Raw genomic sequence first — 16579 nt, 5'->3', positions numbered from 1 at the left:
TAGCAAGCACTATGTACATAAGTACTAAGTGAAGATTCAAAGCTCAAGAAGGCAACCCAAACATATTCCTGAGATGATGCAAGAAAGCTTTTCAATACCTACATGCAATCAAGGGTACCATTTTATTGAAGTGACGATTCTTACATTTATTATTTTCATTTCCTACTCTCCTTACAGTACAAGAATATAAGGAGAGACCTTCAAAGTTTAGTGTTCAAATACAATATTGCATTCTCTTTCAAGCTTACTCAATGTAGTCAAAAAGACTGCCTATTCAGAAGCAGAAAATTCAGTGCAGTTCTTACTTTATCATTAAGTCATTGCACAGTAACTAACACAAGGCACTACGACAGTCTTTGGAGGATTCTCAAAGAGCTGCAATTAAGCATGGTACTCTTGAAGATACACTGAAATGCATTGCATCACCAAACCTCTCAGGGGATCCACTCCTTTGCAACCAAGGGCCAGTGTCTCCATTATTTATTGGTATCCCTGTACATAAATTACACACAAATTTATTCCTAAATTACTGAAACACAGGCAAGCTGACATACAAATAACTTCATGCACATAAAGATTTAAAAGAAAAATAGAGCCGTGGCTGGGGAGACTTTTTTTTTCCTATGCACATTTTTGTCAATAGTCTGTACAGTTAGTTGATAAGGAGTTAAACCGCATAGTATGCTTCTGCATGGGCCAACACTACATATTCCCTAGCTGTGACATTTACTTCGGCTTCAAGACTTCAGTGCATCTTGGTAAAGCTGGAACAACACACAGACAGACTTACATAGCATAACTTGGGTACCCAACAACAAAAGTTTGATACATGCACACTTATCACCTGCAAAATGTGTACTTTATCCTAAATTAAAATGGTGTCTATATAGGAAAAGCATTGTATTTGCCATTTGACCTTAGTCATTGCTACATCACTGTGTCTTCCTATTGCACAGAGAAGATTATGGAATATAATAACAAATATGGAAAGCATCCATATCCATTCAAAACTTGAGATACAAGAACCAATGTCAACCTACCATCAGCACCATAAAGAGCTGGGCCCAGATTTTAGTTGGCCTACAGGCAAGCCCTACAATAGGCTCAAAACTCTTGACCAATAAAGATACCTATTCTCCTCTTAATGATTGCCACACTCAACCCAATCCTTAACTAATCCTCCATGCTGGTCCTTCAAGCAACAAAATGGATTCAGATGGGATATTTAGGGATTGCACTCCCCCTAGATTTGGCTTAGTGGTACTTCCATGCACGAATATAAGAAGATAACTCACACCAAGTCAGACCACTGGCCTAACAAGATCAGTATTCTATACTAAAACTGGCAATAGCTCTTCAGAGCCTCGGTCAGGGAACTTTTGTATCACCTATCATCTAATCCTTCAACTAGAGATGCCAGATTGAACCCTAGTCCTCCTGCAAACAAAACAGATACTCTACTACAGAGTCATGGCTCTTCGCCAATGATACCCAACTTAGCCCTACTACCACAAGCTTTTCCTTTGCTTGATTATTAGGCAGGGAACATCAGCATATATTCAATTTAATATTCCACATTTTTAAGCACTTCTTAAAAATAGACTAAGCTGTGATAGAATATGCTTTTCGTGAATGATTGACTAACTCCACAATACAGATGTATGATGTTAAGTAAGATAATTGAATAGTGACAGCTCTAAATTCTATAAAACTAGAAGTGAAAGACTGGAATGCTTATTCTACATAGCTGGCTGTTTCCTTACACCTGAATACCATTGTTTTGAACTTTGCAAGGCCAAACAACATTACAATTAAAGGGACTCCTGACCAGAGACTACCTTTCCTGCATCTTAGCCAAACACCTGAATTTACATTTTAAGATCTACTTCAAAAGGAAGGGAGAAGTTAATTAAAATAAAATGCAACTGGATAAACCACTGAACTGGGTTCATCAGAATTAGAGCTTTCCAAGTTCTACTTAACTTTTCCTGTCTCCCCATTTGACAACATCCCACACGCTTTATCACAGGGCATCCTTTTCATTCCTAAGCAGATCCCATGGCCTGGAAGCCCACAGTCTGAGGTAAGGCACAAAGACTTTGAAGTAGACAGGACACATAATTTAATAGGGTTTGGTTTGATTTTTGGCCTGAAGTCTCAGCTGATTTATGGTAACCCTGTGGAGGTTTTAAGGCAAGAGACAGTTAAAGGTGACTTGCCATTGCCTGCCTCTACATCACAACCCTAGATTTCATTTGGGGGGGGGGGGTGTCTCACATCCAAACACTAACCAGGGTCTTAAATTCTGAGATCTGACTAAATCAGACTAGCCTGAAATCATGAGAAAGTAAGGCAGAACAGTAAAACCACCATGCACTTAGAACTATAGGGTTATATTTTTATAAATAATAAGAATCATCTGACATCACCATAATCCCTGCAGGCCACCTGCCCTAGCTTTTCTGTTTCATTCAAATTATGTGAGATATATAGATAGCATTTCTAAAAACAGAAGTGGAATTTCTTTTAGCCAAACAAAGCTACCTACATGCAAAATTTGCAGAGACAATCAATCATCAATAGAAAGTCAAGCACATCACATAATAACCAGAGAAAGTATGAAAGCGGTTCATATTTTGAGAAAGCAGCCTGGCCTAGTTCTGGAGAGCAGGTGATCTCACCGATACTGACAGTGTTAGTCTTTAAACTGATAAGAATAGAATTGCTCTCTCATGTTTAACAAAATAATCTGAAGTCACAATGATCTCTGTTTGGTAGAATGACCTCAAGGATAAAGTAGTGACTATGCAATTACTTGGGTGCCGATAAACAATCTACATTAAAGGGAATAAGAGTGTACAGGAGCATTAGATTATTTTTACATCAGCATGTAAATTATACCTCATTTGCATCACTCTTTTATGGGCCAGAACTTAGACAGTGTACATAATTTACATGCAACTCCGAAAGGTTGCCATACGAATCAAGGAAAAGAAGCCTTCACAATGAATTAATTCTCACAAGCCTTGTAGAAATCAGCAGAAGCTTGAATTATGAGTACTAGGAGAGTCCCACATATTTCTAATGGCATGGGTCCCACCAAGCTGACGCCTAACATACCAATTACTTTCTAATCACTAGCGTGTGCTGAGGTCTCCAAATACACGAGAAATATTTACAGCAGCTGTTTTGGGAATGTTGCTTATCTTGGTATGGCACAATTTTTATTTCTGAGCAATCAATCGACTCCCATCTTCAATTATCTTTTACAGAGGATGGAGGCCTTGATATCATTGTTAAATCAGTCCTTTCAAGGTACATTCACCAAAGCCAAGCAACCTAGTACAGGATCCTTGGTTAGAGCCTATCTTCAAATACAAAAGTTAATCTCTTCTTTGTAAACTGAATACTATACATAGTGGAACCCACTGCTTAGCTACGACAAGCAGTAAGAAAGTAATTGCCAGCTTCATCCCATGTGTCTTTCTAGAGTTAAAATGCTGAGTGCCACCTAGCCACACCACGGCAGATACTGACCTCATTGTATTGCAGCTACATAGGGAATACACAGTGAGCAGTAACTACAGCCAGGTAGATTTTGAAGAACTATGTTCAAGGCTAGTATGGAACAGGGGCTACTTCTGAGCCAAGCTGCCCTGACCTGGATGGCTCAGGCTAGTCCAGTTATCGGATCTCAGAAACTAAGCAGGGTCAGCCTCTCTTAGTATTTGGATAGGAGACCATCATGGAATACCAAGGTTGCTATGCAGAGGCAGGCAATGGCAAACCATCTCTGAACATCTCTTAGCTTGAAACCCCTATGGGGTCACTATAAGTCAACTTTGGTGGCACTTGACCTGAGAAAAGCCATGTTAAACTTTCAGAACTCCCAAGACAACAAAAGGAAGGCCTTTATGTTCTTGCCACACAGGTAGAGTACAAAAGCTTTCTCGTATGTTTTCTCTCTCTCTCTGATACTCAGGGAGAGGAGGAGGAGGAGGAGAAGAAAGAGAGAAGGAGAAGGAGAGTTGGTTCTTATATGCTGCTTTTCTCTACCCGAAGGAGGTTCAAAGCACCTTCCCTTTCCTCTGCCCACAACAGACACCCTGTGAGGTAGGTGAGACAGAGAGAGCCCTGGTATTGCTGCTAGGTCTGAACAGTTTTATCAGTGCCTTGGCGAGCCCAAAGTCACCCAGCTCGCTGCATGTGGGGAAGTGCAGAATTGAACTCGCCATCCCAGATTAGAAGTCTGCATTCATAACCACTACTCCAAACTGGCTCAAGAATAGGCACAGACAGCAGCACTCAAAGTAAAGCATGCTAATTCATCCTGTCCACCCTAGATCTATCAGATAGCTGAAATATGGACACTACAGTGCAGTCCTAATGAATTGTTTCAATGACTTAATGGTGTAACTGTGCTTAAGACTGTACTTTACATAGCCCAAGTAGATAGCTAATCATACATCTTGAATCTTTAGAAAAACAGAGTAGAAGGAAAGTCTCAAAACATCCAATCCTAACCATGGCACAGATCACTGGCAAAAGTGTACATCATTCATACTGAAATGTGCCAGATGTGACATTTGTGCATTTTGGTTGTTAAACAAGATGGTTTTCTCAGCACACTTAAAAGCCCAGGGCCTTATTTGAGGCACGCAAAAAAAAAAAAACTACTGAACTGGTATTCTGTTTGTTTACAAACACTGAAGTACAAATTAGGCTTTATTTAAACATTCTAAGAGAAAGCCTGCTAACATAAGTGAAATCAGAAGAGAAAGTGAAATCACAGACCATTTTCAAAGTGCATACAGGTAATTTTAAAGATGCTTAAACTCATGTTACACAAATCTGTGTTCTATTGTTTTTAGAAGAGCAAGAAGATTACACTATATAAACACAGGAAACAGAATGGTTCCCCTCCTTATTCTGCAATAAAAGAATGCTTGTGGGCAAGTCTAAACATGCCACTTATCTGCGTATTTAATTGTCCACACTGAAGAGAACCTTCCCTTTTCACATGCTAGCAATACTCTGCTTTCTAGATACGTTCTCTTATTTGCCATTGAAAACTCCACTCTATACTCCAGCAAGATTCACACAAACTGAAACGCAAAACTCCATAGAAGGTTCACATTAACTGGTAATTTAACACTAAACTCCATTCATATATCAAACAGATAATGTTCAAACCGTAGCATAATCAATATTAATTCAATTAATGGGCAGCTTGTTTGAACAAATGGTTAAGCAATTTGTTGTTTCATTCTCATGGTCATTTTGGTGCCCTTGACAACTATTAGCTGGCATTGTTGCTTTTCTTAAGTAAGACCTTCTATTATTTGTAAGTAGGCACCATATTTTTCCAAACTCACCAAACCCCAGATTAGAAGGTTTTTGTGATGAACAACAATTAGGCCAATAGTAATACTGATCATATTCATCTGTCGCACGCAAATATATGGTCATGAGTTTATACACACATATCTTAAAGATGTAGAACTGAAAATATTGGCAGGAAACCTCTAAGATAAACGAGACCACAAGAGACTAACCATAGACATATGACTGCTCTATTTTTCCTATTCTAAATGAAACCATTTGCCATTACCACATCCATATGATGAGAACATATTCAATCAACATTCACACAGAATTCTGAACACAGAGGTTATGAAACTGTCCCAACTGTATCATTTGCATACAATTCAACTCTGATCATGGTAACACAAAACACTAACCCAGGCTTTCTCAACCAGAGTTCTGCAAAACCCTTAGGTTTCTTGACGGCCCTGAAAGGGTTTCCGGAATTGGTGGATATGGGCCTGGAGGGGGCAGGAAGGGGAGGGGGCCCAAATGGACATGTACACACAAGTACACTTCCCAACCATGTTCTGCATGATCATGCCACTTCTGGGGTTTCTCAAAGCCTGAAGAATGTTTCAGGGGGTTCTCAATGTTTAAAAAAAATGACAAAGGCTGGTCTAACCATTAAGATTAAAGGTAAAGGTAAAGGTATCCCCTGTACAAACACTGGGTCATGTCTGACGCCCTCTAGCGTTTTCATGGCAGACTCAATACGGGGTGGTTTGCCAGTGCCTTCCCCAGTCATTACCGTTTACCCCCCAGCAAGCTGGGTACTCATTTTACCGACCTCGGAAGGATGGAAGGCTGAGTTGACCTCGAGCCGGCTGCTGGGATCGAACTCCCAGCAAAACACATGGCTTCAGTTGGAAGGCCAGGCACATACTGAAGCAGTCACAGATTCAGTCTGACACATACCAAAATCTGCATGGATCCCATTCAATCCATAGTCCTTACATGTCATTTAGCCTGAGAACTATTTTCAGGATATATTATGAAGTATCTACTCACAAGAGGGAGGAAAAGAAATTTATGTATGCTGAAGGGAAAAGCAGGATATAAATGAAATATAAAGAATTTGTTCTCATAAGCTAATTATTGCTGTGCCACTGCCATATTCCACCCCAGATAAGAACATATGAAAGCTGATACCACATTCTTCCTAACCCTTAAAATCTGATAGGTTAAAAAAGAATCTTTACACAGCTATCTAGATTCTGCCACATAGAAAAAACAAGCAAAGTAGAACATTACACAATTCAGGAAAAGTACATGCTCAGCAAAATCCATGATGCTTTGGTCCCATGAAAATTATTAAAATAGAAATATTTGCATCAGACATATTCCACTGGTGTTTTCAACTCTCTTCTTCATTAATTGTATTCACTGGCAAAACATTACTGACAATCCCCAAGGCCTGTCTTTATATTACTAGGCCATGATTTGTATCTATGAGGCTAGATGTGTTTTCACTAGGTAGGAATCTGTGGTACAGAAACTAACACGACACAACCTATATCCAGAAAGTTAATTAAGAAATTGTGTGAATCAGTCAGCTGACAAAATTGATTTACATTTTACTGATTTTAAGTTTACAAGAAGTCATAAAGTACACAATCCAGTTCCTATTGAGGGTAGAAGGGGACACACCCAGAATGATGAAAGCTTCACAGGTAAAGGGAATTATGAGAATATATAAGTAAGAAATTAGTTCACTTGAGAACAGAATCAAAAGGTCAGCCAAAGCTATCTCAAAATCAGACATGTTGAATTATTTTAACATTACATACAATTAGTTCCTTTTGTTTACACTAAGGCTCACACCAATTTACGCCACTGCTGATTATACAAAAATTCCCTTCCAATTCTAACATATATATCAACAACAGACAGGCTATTCTAATCAATTTTACCACTCAATCCCCCTTTCATGCAGAAGACAGCATGTATACAATCACATATACATGTGATGAAAACATACACCTGGCCAGGTAATAAAGACCCTTAGTATGAAGGAGCCATTAAAAATAAATAAATAAATGCACCTTATGAAAATGTTGAATGTAATAGGATCACTTGTCCACTTTGTTAGCTCTTTTTAGCCTTTCATTTATTCAACACTTCCTTGGGCTTGTCAACTTTCAGTCGCATAATATGTATGATGATGGAACAGGTAGTCATATGGATGACTAAATATTACACAGCCATGAAATTCCATTCCTTGTTCCCTTTACGTAACAGATTTGAGGGTGGGTAATGCTTAATTGCACAATAGGCCTTCAAAAAGGACAAAACATCTTTCAGCATCCTAGCTTTTCCTGCAATTTTTTTCCCCAAATCATCATCTACTTGTCAAACAGGTTATTCTACGAATTTTGTTTTTATGCTCTCAAGATCCTTTTCTGATCTCCCCCCCCCCCACTTTCACCCCACCCCTTTGTACACACACCTTTCCTACACAATTAGCAACAACAGAAGACAAGGAACAGCCAGTTTGTGCATCTCCACACACCCTGACGGATTCATAACCATGATAAGTGACATTTTGATTCAAAAAGAAAAAGTATGACAGCATGTCTGGCATTGAAACGGTCCCAATTTCACTCTCCTCATGAACACACCACTATGGCTGATAACGGGGGGAGGGGAGAAACACAACCCCAAACTCTAGTTCAGGAGGTCAGTTCACCAGTGCCACCCCCTGTGAAACTGAAGAGATTTTCTGAGAACCTTAACATGTTGACAGTCTTGTCACAGACCCACAGGAAATTTATTTCCCTTAACTTTTGTTTACAAAACAGAGATGATGGCCCACAACCATCAACTTATGCAGAATGATGAGTGTTCAGGGTCAAAGGTTTTAAAAAGAAAAATTATCAACACAAACCTTGTAAACTTGCCCGTATGTGCCATTGCCTACCACTTCCACCAGCTCAAAAATCCCAGCAGGATCCTACACAACAAAGGTATGGGGGGAGGGGAGAAAGAGAGAAGACATGGGGATTATATATATACATATATATATTGAAGTCATTACTGGCTCAGTGTCTCCCAAAAACACAGTCCAGAGAGGATGTTTGGCTGTGCAGCTGTTGCGCCCTGTTTTTCAACGCACATGCCAATACATGCAAACAAAGGAAAGCTGCCTAAGACTCACCCCCCCCCTTTTCCCATGGCTCCTACTCTAAGGAAACAAAATAGGGTGGGGGGGAGAATAGAGCTGGTCAGGGGGCCTTTCCAGCAACAGCTACCCCTGTCGAGGGCACGCTTACAGCTTCTTTCCCCAGCAGCCCAGCCCCAGCCTCTCTCCTACACCACCCTTTTCTTCCCCCTCCGCCCCAGCCCTGCTCTCAACAACAAAAGCCACGCCAGGAGAAGACGTCGCCCGCTTTTGTGTGGCGAAGAGGAGGGCGAATGAGAAGCGGGGCGAAGCGGGTCTCGGTCGGCAAGCAGCCCCTTCCCCCTCGGCCACACTCACCCGCAACGAGGAAAGGTCTATGTCTCCCAGACTTTTTGCAGGAGAGTCGTTCGCCATTTTTTCCCCCTCCTGTTGTATTTAATATTTTGTTTTCTCTAGGAAGAAAGGAACAGGAAAGATCCAGCGCTGCCACTCCAGCTTGGAAAGGTTAAGTTGTCTCCAAACAAAACAACAACAACAACAAAAAACCCAAACCGAAAAGACCCTCTTCTTCCCCTGAAAACCTCTTGCTGTCTTCACTCCCGGGGAAAACTCCTCTTCATTGGGAAGGATGGAGAGGGGAGGGCGCGGGCAGAGCTTCAGGCGGCTTCGCTTCCCGGGGAAGGAAGGAAGGGAGAAAAAAAGACGGAGGTCGGGAGGAGTGTGTTGTCAGGAGCAGATTTCTGCGCGTGGGGGTCCCTTTCCGCTCCTCCAACAGGCACGAGAGTCGCTCGGAGGCGCCTTTACACCATAGCGGAGAAGGAACGGCTCTTCCCTGGTTGCATCTCCCCCGCTCGCTCCCTGGAAGCGCCTGCATCCAGCATCGCGCAACCCGGAGCCGGCGCTGGCAGGAGGGCAGGCGGGCGCCCCGCTTTCTTGCGCGCGCGCGCAGACAGCCTCGCTCCCACCCAGAGCAGCACGCGAACAATAAAAACGCACCCGGACGCAGTCGCCCGCCTGCCTTTCGCCTCCTCCTCCTCCTCCTGCTGCTGCTGCGCCCTGAGCGAAAGAGGCTAGCCGCCCAAGGGGAGCTGCCTCAACTGGCGGGGCTGGGCGAGGGAGACAAAGCTCGACCGAGGAGAAGATGGGAAGGGAGAGACAGACAGTCGACTGTGGGAGTCACAGCAACCAAACAGCTCCTCCTTGCCTTCTCCGGCAGGAAAACCCAGCGGAAACACACAGGCGCACCAAAGCACTTCTGGGTAAATGGGGGGAAGGAGGCAGGGAGTCGGCTGCCGCTCTCCGTCACCGCCTGTCTGGTGAAACCTACGAGGCGAGCGCCCGCCTGGATATCAATATGCAACCAGGGCGTGGCGGAGAACAATAGATAACTCTTCCTTGAGTCAGGCTACAGGACCGGGGGCGCGATGACGTTTTCATTCAAAATTTCCCAAATAATGCAAGTCTGGTTTGAGCGCCCACATTGGGGGGGATGCAGAAAGGGCCTCAAATAGCAAAGTCAAATGAATGGGTGGGTACGAAAATTAGATCTTCAAAGTTTAGAGGTGAAAAGCCTCCACGACCACGCTTGAGGGCATAAAGCCAATGTTAGCAAGTAGTATTTGCATGGAAGATCTGGATGCCCCGTACTTCTTTATTCAAGTTGTTGGTTGATAATTGCAGGATCTGGATGATTTTTTACAAAAACATCCTTTTAAAATTAAGGGTCCGGTCATTGATTAAAATGAATTAATGGTAACTGGACAGTCCCAAAAAACTCAGGATTCTTTTATCTTATTCCTGCATCCCATATTAATCCGCCAATGCTTGCTGTCGGCTTTGGGCCTAACAATATTTGAAAAAGCTACCACAATATAAAAATCTTTGAAAAAGCTAACAAAAGATTATTTGTAAAAATTTTACATGAATATTAGATAAGTTGCATATTCATACAGGCTCAGAATTTTGTATACAGCCACAATCAATACTAAATTGAGCTGTGATGTATGTCATTCTACTTTCCAGTCAACAATAGATCTTTACTGTGGGCCTCTGCTGATATGGAATTTTTAAAAATCCTAAGAATGGCATATACATCTTTTGTGAAATCAGCTTAATAAGTTCCTGAGAGAGCATGGGTATCTTACAGCCAAAATGTTTTTGGTCTAGAAAGTAGGGAAAAGCACTAGGCCACTCAGGTATGAACTAAATCATATCCCCGACGAATACACAGTAGAGGTGACAAATAGATTCAAGGAATTAGATCTGATAGACAGAGTGCCTGAAGAACTATGGACTGAGGTCCGCAACATTGTACAAGAGGTAGCAACTAAAACCATCCCAAAGAAAAAGAAATGCAAGAAATCAAAATGGCTGTCTGAGGAAGCTTTACAAATAGCTAAGGAGAGAAGGGAAGTGAGAGGCAAGGGAGAAAGAGAAAGATACACCCAATTGAATGCAGAATTCCAGAGAAAAGCTAGAAGAGATAAGAATGCCTTCTTAAATGAACAGTGCAAACAAATAGAAGAAAACAATAGAATGGGGACGACCAGAGATCTTTTCAAGAAAATTGGAGATATGAAGAGAACGTTTCATGCAAAGTTGGGAATGATAAGGGACCAAAATGGTAGGGACCTCACAGAAGCAGAAGAGATTAAACAAAGGTGGCAAAATTATACAGAACAACTATACAAGAGCGAGCTTAACATCCCTGATGACCACAGTGGGGTAGTTACTGACCTGGAGCCAGACATCCTGGAATGTGAAGTCAAATGGGCCTTAGGAAGTCTGAGCAACAATAAAGCTAGTGGTGGTGACAGCATTCCAGTTGAACTATTCAAAATCTTAAAAGACGATGCAGTAAAAGTGCTACACTCAATATGCCAGCAAATTTGGAAAACTCAACAATGGCCACAGGATTGGAAAAGGTCAGTTTACATTCCAATCCCAAAGAAGGGCAATGCCAAAGAATGTTCAAACTACCGCACCATTGCACTAATTTCTCATGCTAGCAAAGTTATGCTCAAAATCCTACAAGCTAGGCTCCAGCAATATGTGGACCGAGAACTTCCAGAAGTACAGGCAGGATTTCGAAGAGGCAGAGGAACTAGAGATCAAATTGCCAACATACGCTGGATCATGGAGAAAGCTAGGGAGTACCAGAAGAATGTCTACTTCTGCTTCATTGACTATGCTAAAGCCTTTGATTGTGTGGAGCACAACAAATTGTGGCAAGTTCTTAAAGAGATGGGAATACCAGAGCATCTTATTTGTCTCTTGAGAAATTTATATGCAGGTCAAGAAGCAACAGTGAGAACTGAACATGGAATCACTGACTGGTTCAAAATTGAGAAAGGAGTTCGGCAAGGCTGTATACTGTCGCCTTGCCTATTTAACTTGTATGCAGAGCACATCATGAGAAATGCGGGATTAGAGGAGTCACAAATTGGGATCAATATTGCAGGGAGAAATATCAACAACCTCAGATATGCAGATGATACCACTCTAATGGCAGAAAGTGAAGAGGAACTAAAGAGCCTGTTGATGCGGGTGAAGGAGGAGAGTGCAAAAGTTGGCTTGAAACTGAACATCAAGAAAACAAAGATCATGGCATCCGGCCCTCTCAATTCATGGCAAATAGATGGGGAAGAAATGGAGATAGTGACAGATTTTATTTTCCTGGGCTCCAAGATCACTGCAAATGGGGACTGCAGCAAAGAAATTAAAAGACGCTTGCTCCTGGGGAGGAAAGCTATGGCAAATCTAGACAGCATCCTAAAAAGCAGAGACATCCCCATGCCAACAAAAGTGTGTTTAGTCAAGGCTATGGTATTCCCAGTTGCAATGTATGGCTGCGAAAGTTGGACCATAAGGAAGGCCGAGCGTCAAAGAATTGAGGCTTTTGAACTCTGGTGCTGGAGAAGACTCTTGCGAGTCCCTTGGACTGCAAGGCGAACAAACCGGTCAGTCCTAGAGGAGATCAACCCTGACTGCTCTTTAGAAGGCCAGATCCTGAAGATGAAACTCAAATACTTTGGCCACCTCATGAGAAGGAAGGACTCCCTGGAGAAGAGCCTAATGCTGGGAGCGATCGAGGGCAAAAGAAGAAGGGGACGACAGAGAATGAGGTGGCTGGATGGAGTCACTGAAGCAGTAGGTGCAAACTTAAATGGACTCCGGGGAATGGTAGAGGACAGGAAGGCCTGGAGGATCATTGTCCATGGGGTCGCGATGGGTCGGACACGACTTCGCACATAACAACAACAACAAAGTGGTTTTTTGTTTGTTTGTTCGTTTGTTTGTTTGTTTATAGACCCCCGCCCCTGGCCAGCCATCTTGCAGCGGTTAACAAGGTTAAAACAACAATCTAAAAATGTTTAAAACCCAAACACCACTCCCCACCTGGTTATGAGAGTCCAGGGAAGGTTTACATGCTCTAAGGGCCTAAGTGGATCCTGTCTTTGTACAGAGGACCTGACAACCTAGATTCCCAATAGAATCAGAGTCCAGTAGCACCTTTAAGACGAACAAAGATTTATTCAGGCCATATTGGTCTTAAAGGTGCTACTGGACTCTGATTCTATTGTGCTACTTCAGACCAACACGACTACCCATTTGAATCTAGATTCCCAATGTCAGGGATGAAGGACAGATGTAGAGCTTTATTTGTATCCATAGGAATTACTGGCACTTATCCATTAGCGTCAAGGGTTGTGATTGGGAACAGCTTCATCCAGGGATCATCATTCCTTTTGAGCCTGCCACAGGAGGTGGAGCCAAGCACAATACCTCTCCTCACTTTGCAAAAGAATTGCAGAACAAGAATAAGAAGAACTGAAGGGAAGCTCAGGGAAAGGAAGGGAGAAAGAGAAGGGGGAATAAAGAGAAGGAAAGCCTGAAGGAAGAATGGAACCACAAGTCTAGATGCTTACTAGTCCTCCCAAGCCTCCAGTGGCTGCAATTACTGCATCCATGGAGACCCCTTTCATTTCAGTGAGGGTAGCCATATGAAGTTCTGCCTTACAAGCCTGGTGGGTGCCAAGAGAAGCAATGGGATGTGTGAGGGTGCCTGTTGGGACCACACTGGGTAATTTAGCCTTAGTGGGATGGAAGGGGAGAGCTAACCCTGTACCTGGCCGGGAGAAGGCAGGAAGGCACACCCCCCCCCACCCCACAGCGTCCTGGGGCCTTCCCCTGGGGCCAGGAGCGGCCTCGCCATGTCAGCGACGCGGTGAGGCCGCGGCTGGGGCCGGGACAAGGCAGCAAGGCAGCCGCCCACCCCGCAGTGTCCCGGTGCCTTCTCTGCGACGCACGAGGCCGCTCCTGGGGCCAGGAGAAGGCGCCCCCCACCTCGCAGCGTTCCAGGGCCTTCTCCCTTGAGGCGGGAGAAAGGCCCCATTAACAGTGGGGCCCCCCCCCGCCCATGGCCAGGGTTCCCAGGGCAGGAAAGGAGCAGGGACGCGTCTTTGACATGGCGTCCCTGCTCCTTTCTGAAGACGGAGGAGGACCCAAGCTGGAGGACTCACCCTGCGGGCTGGTAGCTGAATCTGTGAAGTGAGTCCTCGGGCGGGCAGGTGAGGGCGGGCCAAGCCGCCAACAGGGAGCCGCACTTTGCGCGGCTCCCCATTGGTGGCTTGGCCCCGGATAAACACTCGGAGGGCCCAATCTCGGCTCCTGCCCTAACTCCTCCCCAACAGCCCTTACCCTTTTATTTAATCTACTCCGCAGGAGTGGTTTAAAGGTAGTTTCAGTATCATCAGATTCAGAACTAGACCTCTGGGAAACTAAGTAGATATCCATTTAGAGAGAAAAGTAGATACAAAATGTTGATTGAATTTGAAAATAAGGATACTGTCTAAACCAGTGGTCCCCAACCTTGTTATCACAGGGGACCGGTCAATGCTTGACAATTTTACTGAGGCCCGGGGGGGGGGTAATCTTTTGCTGAGGGACGTCACCACTGCCTGAGCCCCTATCCCACCTGCTTTCCTGCCGGCGTGCCTGACTTCCTGCCACCTGCTAGGGAGCGCTGCCAGCAGCAGCTGTGCAGTGCCACACCGAGGGGGAGCAACAGCCATGGCGTCCTCTGGAGAGCACAAAAGGTGAGCCGGCAGCAGAGTGGCAAGACAGCCCCCGAGGCAGCAGCCGGGGAGGAGGACGAGCTGCGTCCCGGTACTGACTGATCTACAGATTTTCCTGTTATGGTGTAAGTTAACATGCTTTCCCCCCCCAGAAAAAGTAAACATAAACCTAAAGAGGCTATAGGGAAGAAAGTCCTTCTCACTGGAATAGTGAAGTGATGACAAAATTCAATAACACACTACCGAATAGATGATGTCTTTTACAAATCTCTTTTGATAACTTGAAAGGTAGTTGAAGGAATAGGAGGCACATGGGAACAATGTCTGTCATTTCTGCTAATATTATAACCATAACTGCATTAAATCTGTGAATTTAATAACTGTTAAAGTATTTCCATATTGCTAATTCTGTGTAAACTGTTATTATGTATATATATTATATGTCTTAACTATTGTTTTTTTATGTTTTGGTTTATGAACAACTACTTTTTTTAAAAAGTGGGGATATACCAGGCAGCTGTAGAAAGACTCTTTCTTTATATTCCTAATCAAAATAAAGCACAAGGCATATTAGACTTTTCCATTTATGCACGCAGTGCAGAAATTAAATTACACCCCAATACAGACAGTAAAATATAAAACAGAGTCCCTCAGAGGTACACCTAATAGTAAAATAATACCATTATATTTTTAAAATATGCACAGGTAATAAAATCATCATATATATTTAATATTACAATTTTAAAATCGCAACCACACAAAGGGCCAGTCAATTAGGATGACTTCAAGGCTGTATCACAGTTGAGATCAATTTTACTACTGTTTCTCTAGTCCTTCTGTCATTCCTCAAAAGAATATTCAAAAGATGATAGTAAGCAGAGCACTCTAAAAGGTGGCCATGAGAGCAGCTGTCATTATTAATTTGTAATTTAGCATACAGCTGTATGACAGTCCCCATCCACTTCCTTCCCTCAGAGGCAAGATTTTCCCTCCATTTTTCTTTCCCTTCTATGACTGAGCTGCTCTAGTTATCTGTTTTCTTTTTTCCTGAATGATTCTGCCTGTCCCGACAGGGTACAGTATTTAGTTTGTTATCTGTTGGCTCTGTCCAGGAATCTAAGGGAAGGAATGGGAGTCCCCTTTAATTTATACAACTTAAGTGGCACTTTTTATAATATATAATAATTATAATCTTTGTTTTTATAACCTGTCTTTCCTAAATCCTCAGGACATGGATTCAGCAAGCAATAAAATTATAAAATCATATATAAATACCATTAAAATATTCCTAATTAAGGGATTCCGCTCCCGAGGCAGGGGGTCGCTATTAGCCGACTGACAACATGCCGGCCCTCAGACCCCTCATCAAACCTAAGATTGTCAAGAAGAGAACCAAGAAGTTCACCTGTCGTCAGTCTGATTGTTATGTCAAAATCAAACGTAACTGGAGAAAAGTGAGAGGTATTGACAATAGAGTTCACCGAAGATTCAAGGGCCAAGCCTAGATGCTCAACATTTGGAATGGTAGCAATAAGAAGACAAAGCGCATGCTGCCTTCAGGGTTCAGAAAGTTTCTTGTCCAGAATGTCAGAGTTAGAGGTGCTGATGATAACCAACAAATCGTATTGCGCAGAGATCGCTCACAATGTTTCCTCCAAGAATTGAAAAGTAATTGTGGCAAGGGCAGCTCAGCATGCTATCAAGGTAACTAAACCAAATGCAAGACTGCTTAGTGAGGAGAATGAATAGTTGTTCTTACACAATGATATCTAATAAAATATCAAAGTAAAAAAAAATCCAAATTAACAAAATATTTTATTCAACATAAGGGGAAAGGTCAAGTAAAACCAGAGGTTAAATGCCTGAGTAAATTCAGTATAGATAACTCAGATAAAATCACTTTAGTTCTTATATTTCAGGCTAATGATAGCTTCTTAAGCTATTCACAGTTACTTAAAATCTTTATGCTGAGAGACTTTTGTTCCAGTGTTTCTCAAACATTCCAGCACAGTTTCCT

At 42.8% G+C, this 16579-nt stretch overlaps 1 protein-coding gene and 1 pseudogene across 6 annotated transcripts in view; one reads left to right on the top strand and one right to left on the bottom strand.

Moving 5' to 3' along the window:
• MAP4K4 (mitogen-activated protein kinase kinase kinase kinase 4) overlaps positions 1 to 9753 on the bottom strand; it is a 181608-nt gene extending 171855 nt beyond the window's left edge. The window contains exons 1-2 of one of the 6 annotated variants that reach the window (XM_077343544.1): positions 8843 to 9753; positions 8252 to 8317 (exon numbers count right to left, since the gene is read on the bottom strand). In XM_077343544.1, the coding sequence (XP_077199659.1) occupies positions 8252 to 8317; positions 8843 to 8899 (123 nt within the window). In that variant the 5' untranslated portion in view covers positions 8900 to 9753. The remainder of the gene's footprint in view (positions 1 to 8251; positions 8318 to 8842) is intronic. The other 5 variants (XM_077343545.1, XM_077343546.1, XM_077343548.1 and 2 more) reach the window with 5 other exon arrangements.
• Positions 9754 to 15884: 6131 nt separating this feature from the next.
• LOC143840722 (large ribosomal subunit protein eL32 pseudogene) lies at positions 15885 to 16311 on the top strand (annotated as a pseudogene).
• The last annotated feature ends 268 nt before the right edge of the window (positions 16312 to 16579 follow it).

Source organism: Paroedura picta, chromosome 6 (assembly GCF_049243985.1).
Source record: "Paroedura picta isolate Pp20150507F chromosome 6, Ppicta_v3.0, whole genome shotgun sequence".
Classification (NCBI taxonomy): domain Eukaryota; kingdom Metazoa; phylum Chordata; class Lepidosauria; order Squamata; family Gekkonidae; genus Paroedura; species Paroedura picta.
Note: the sequence above shows the minus strand (reverse complement) of the source record. Positions and strands in the feature narration are given on the sequence as shown.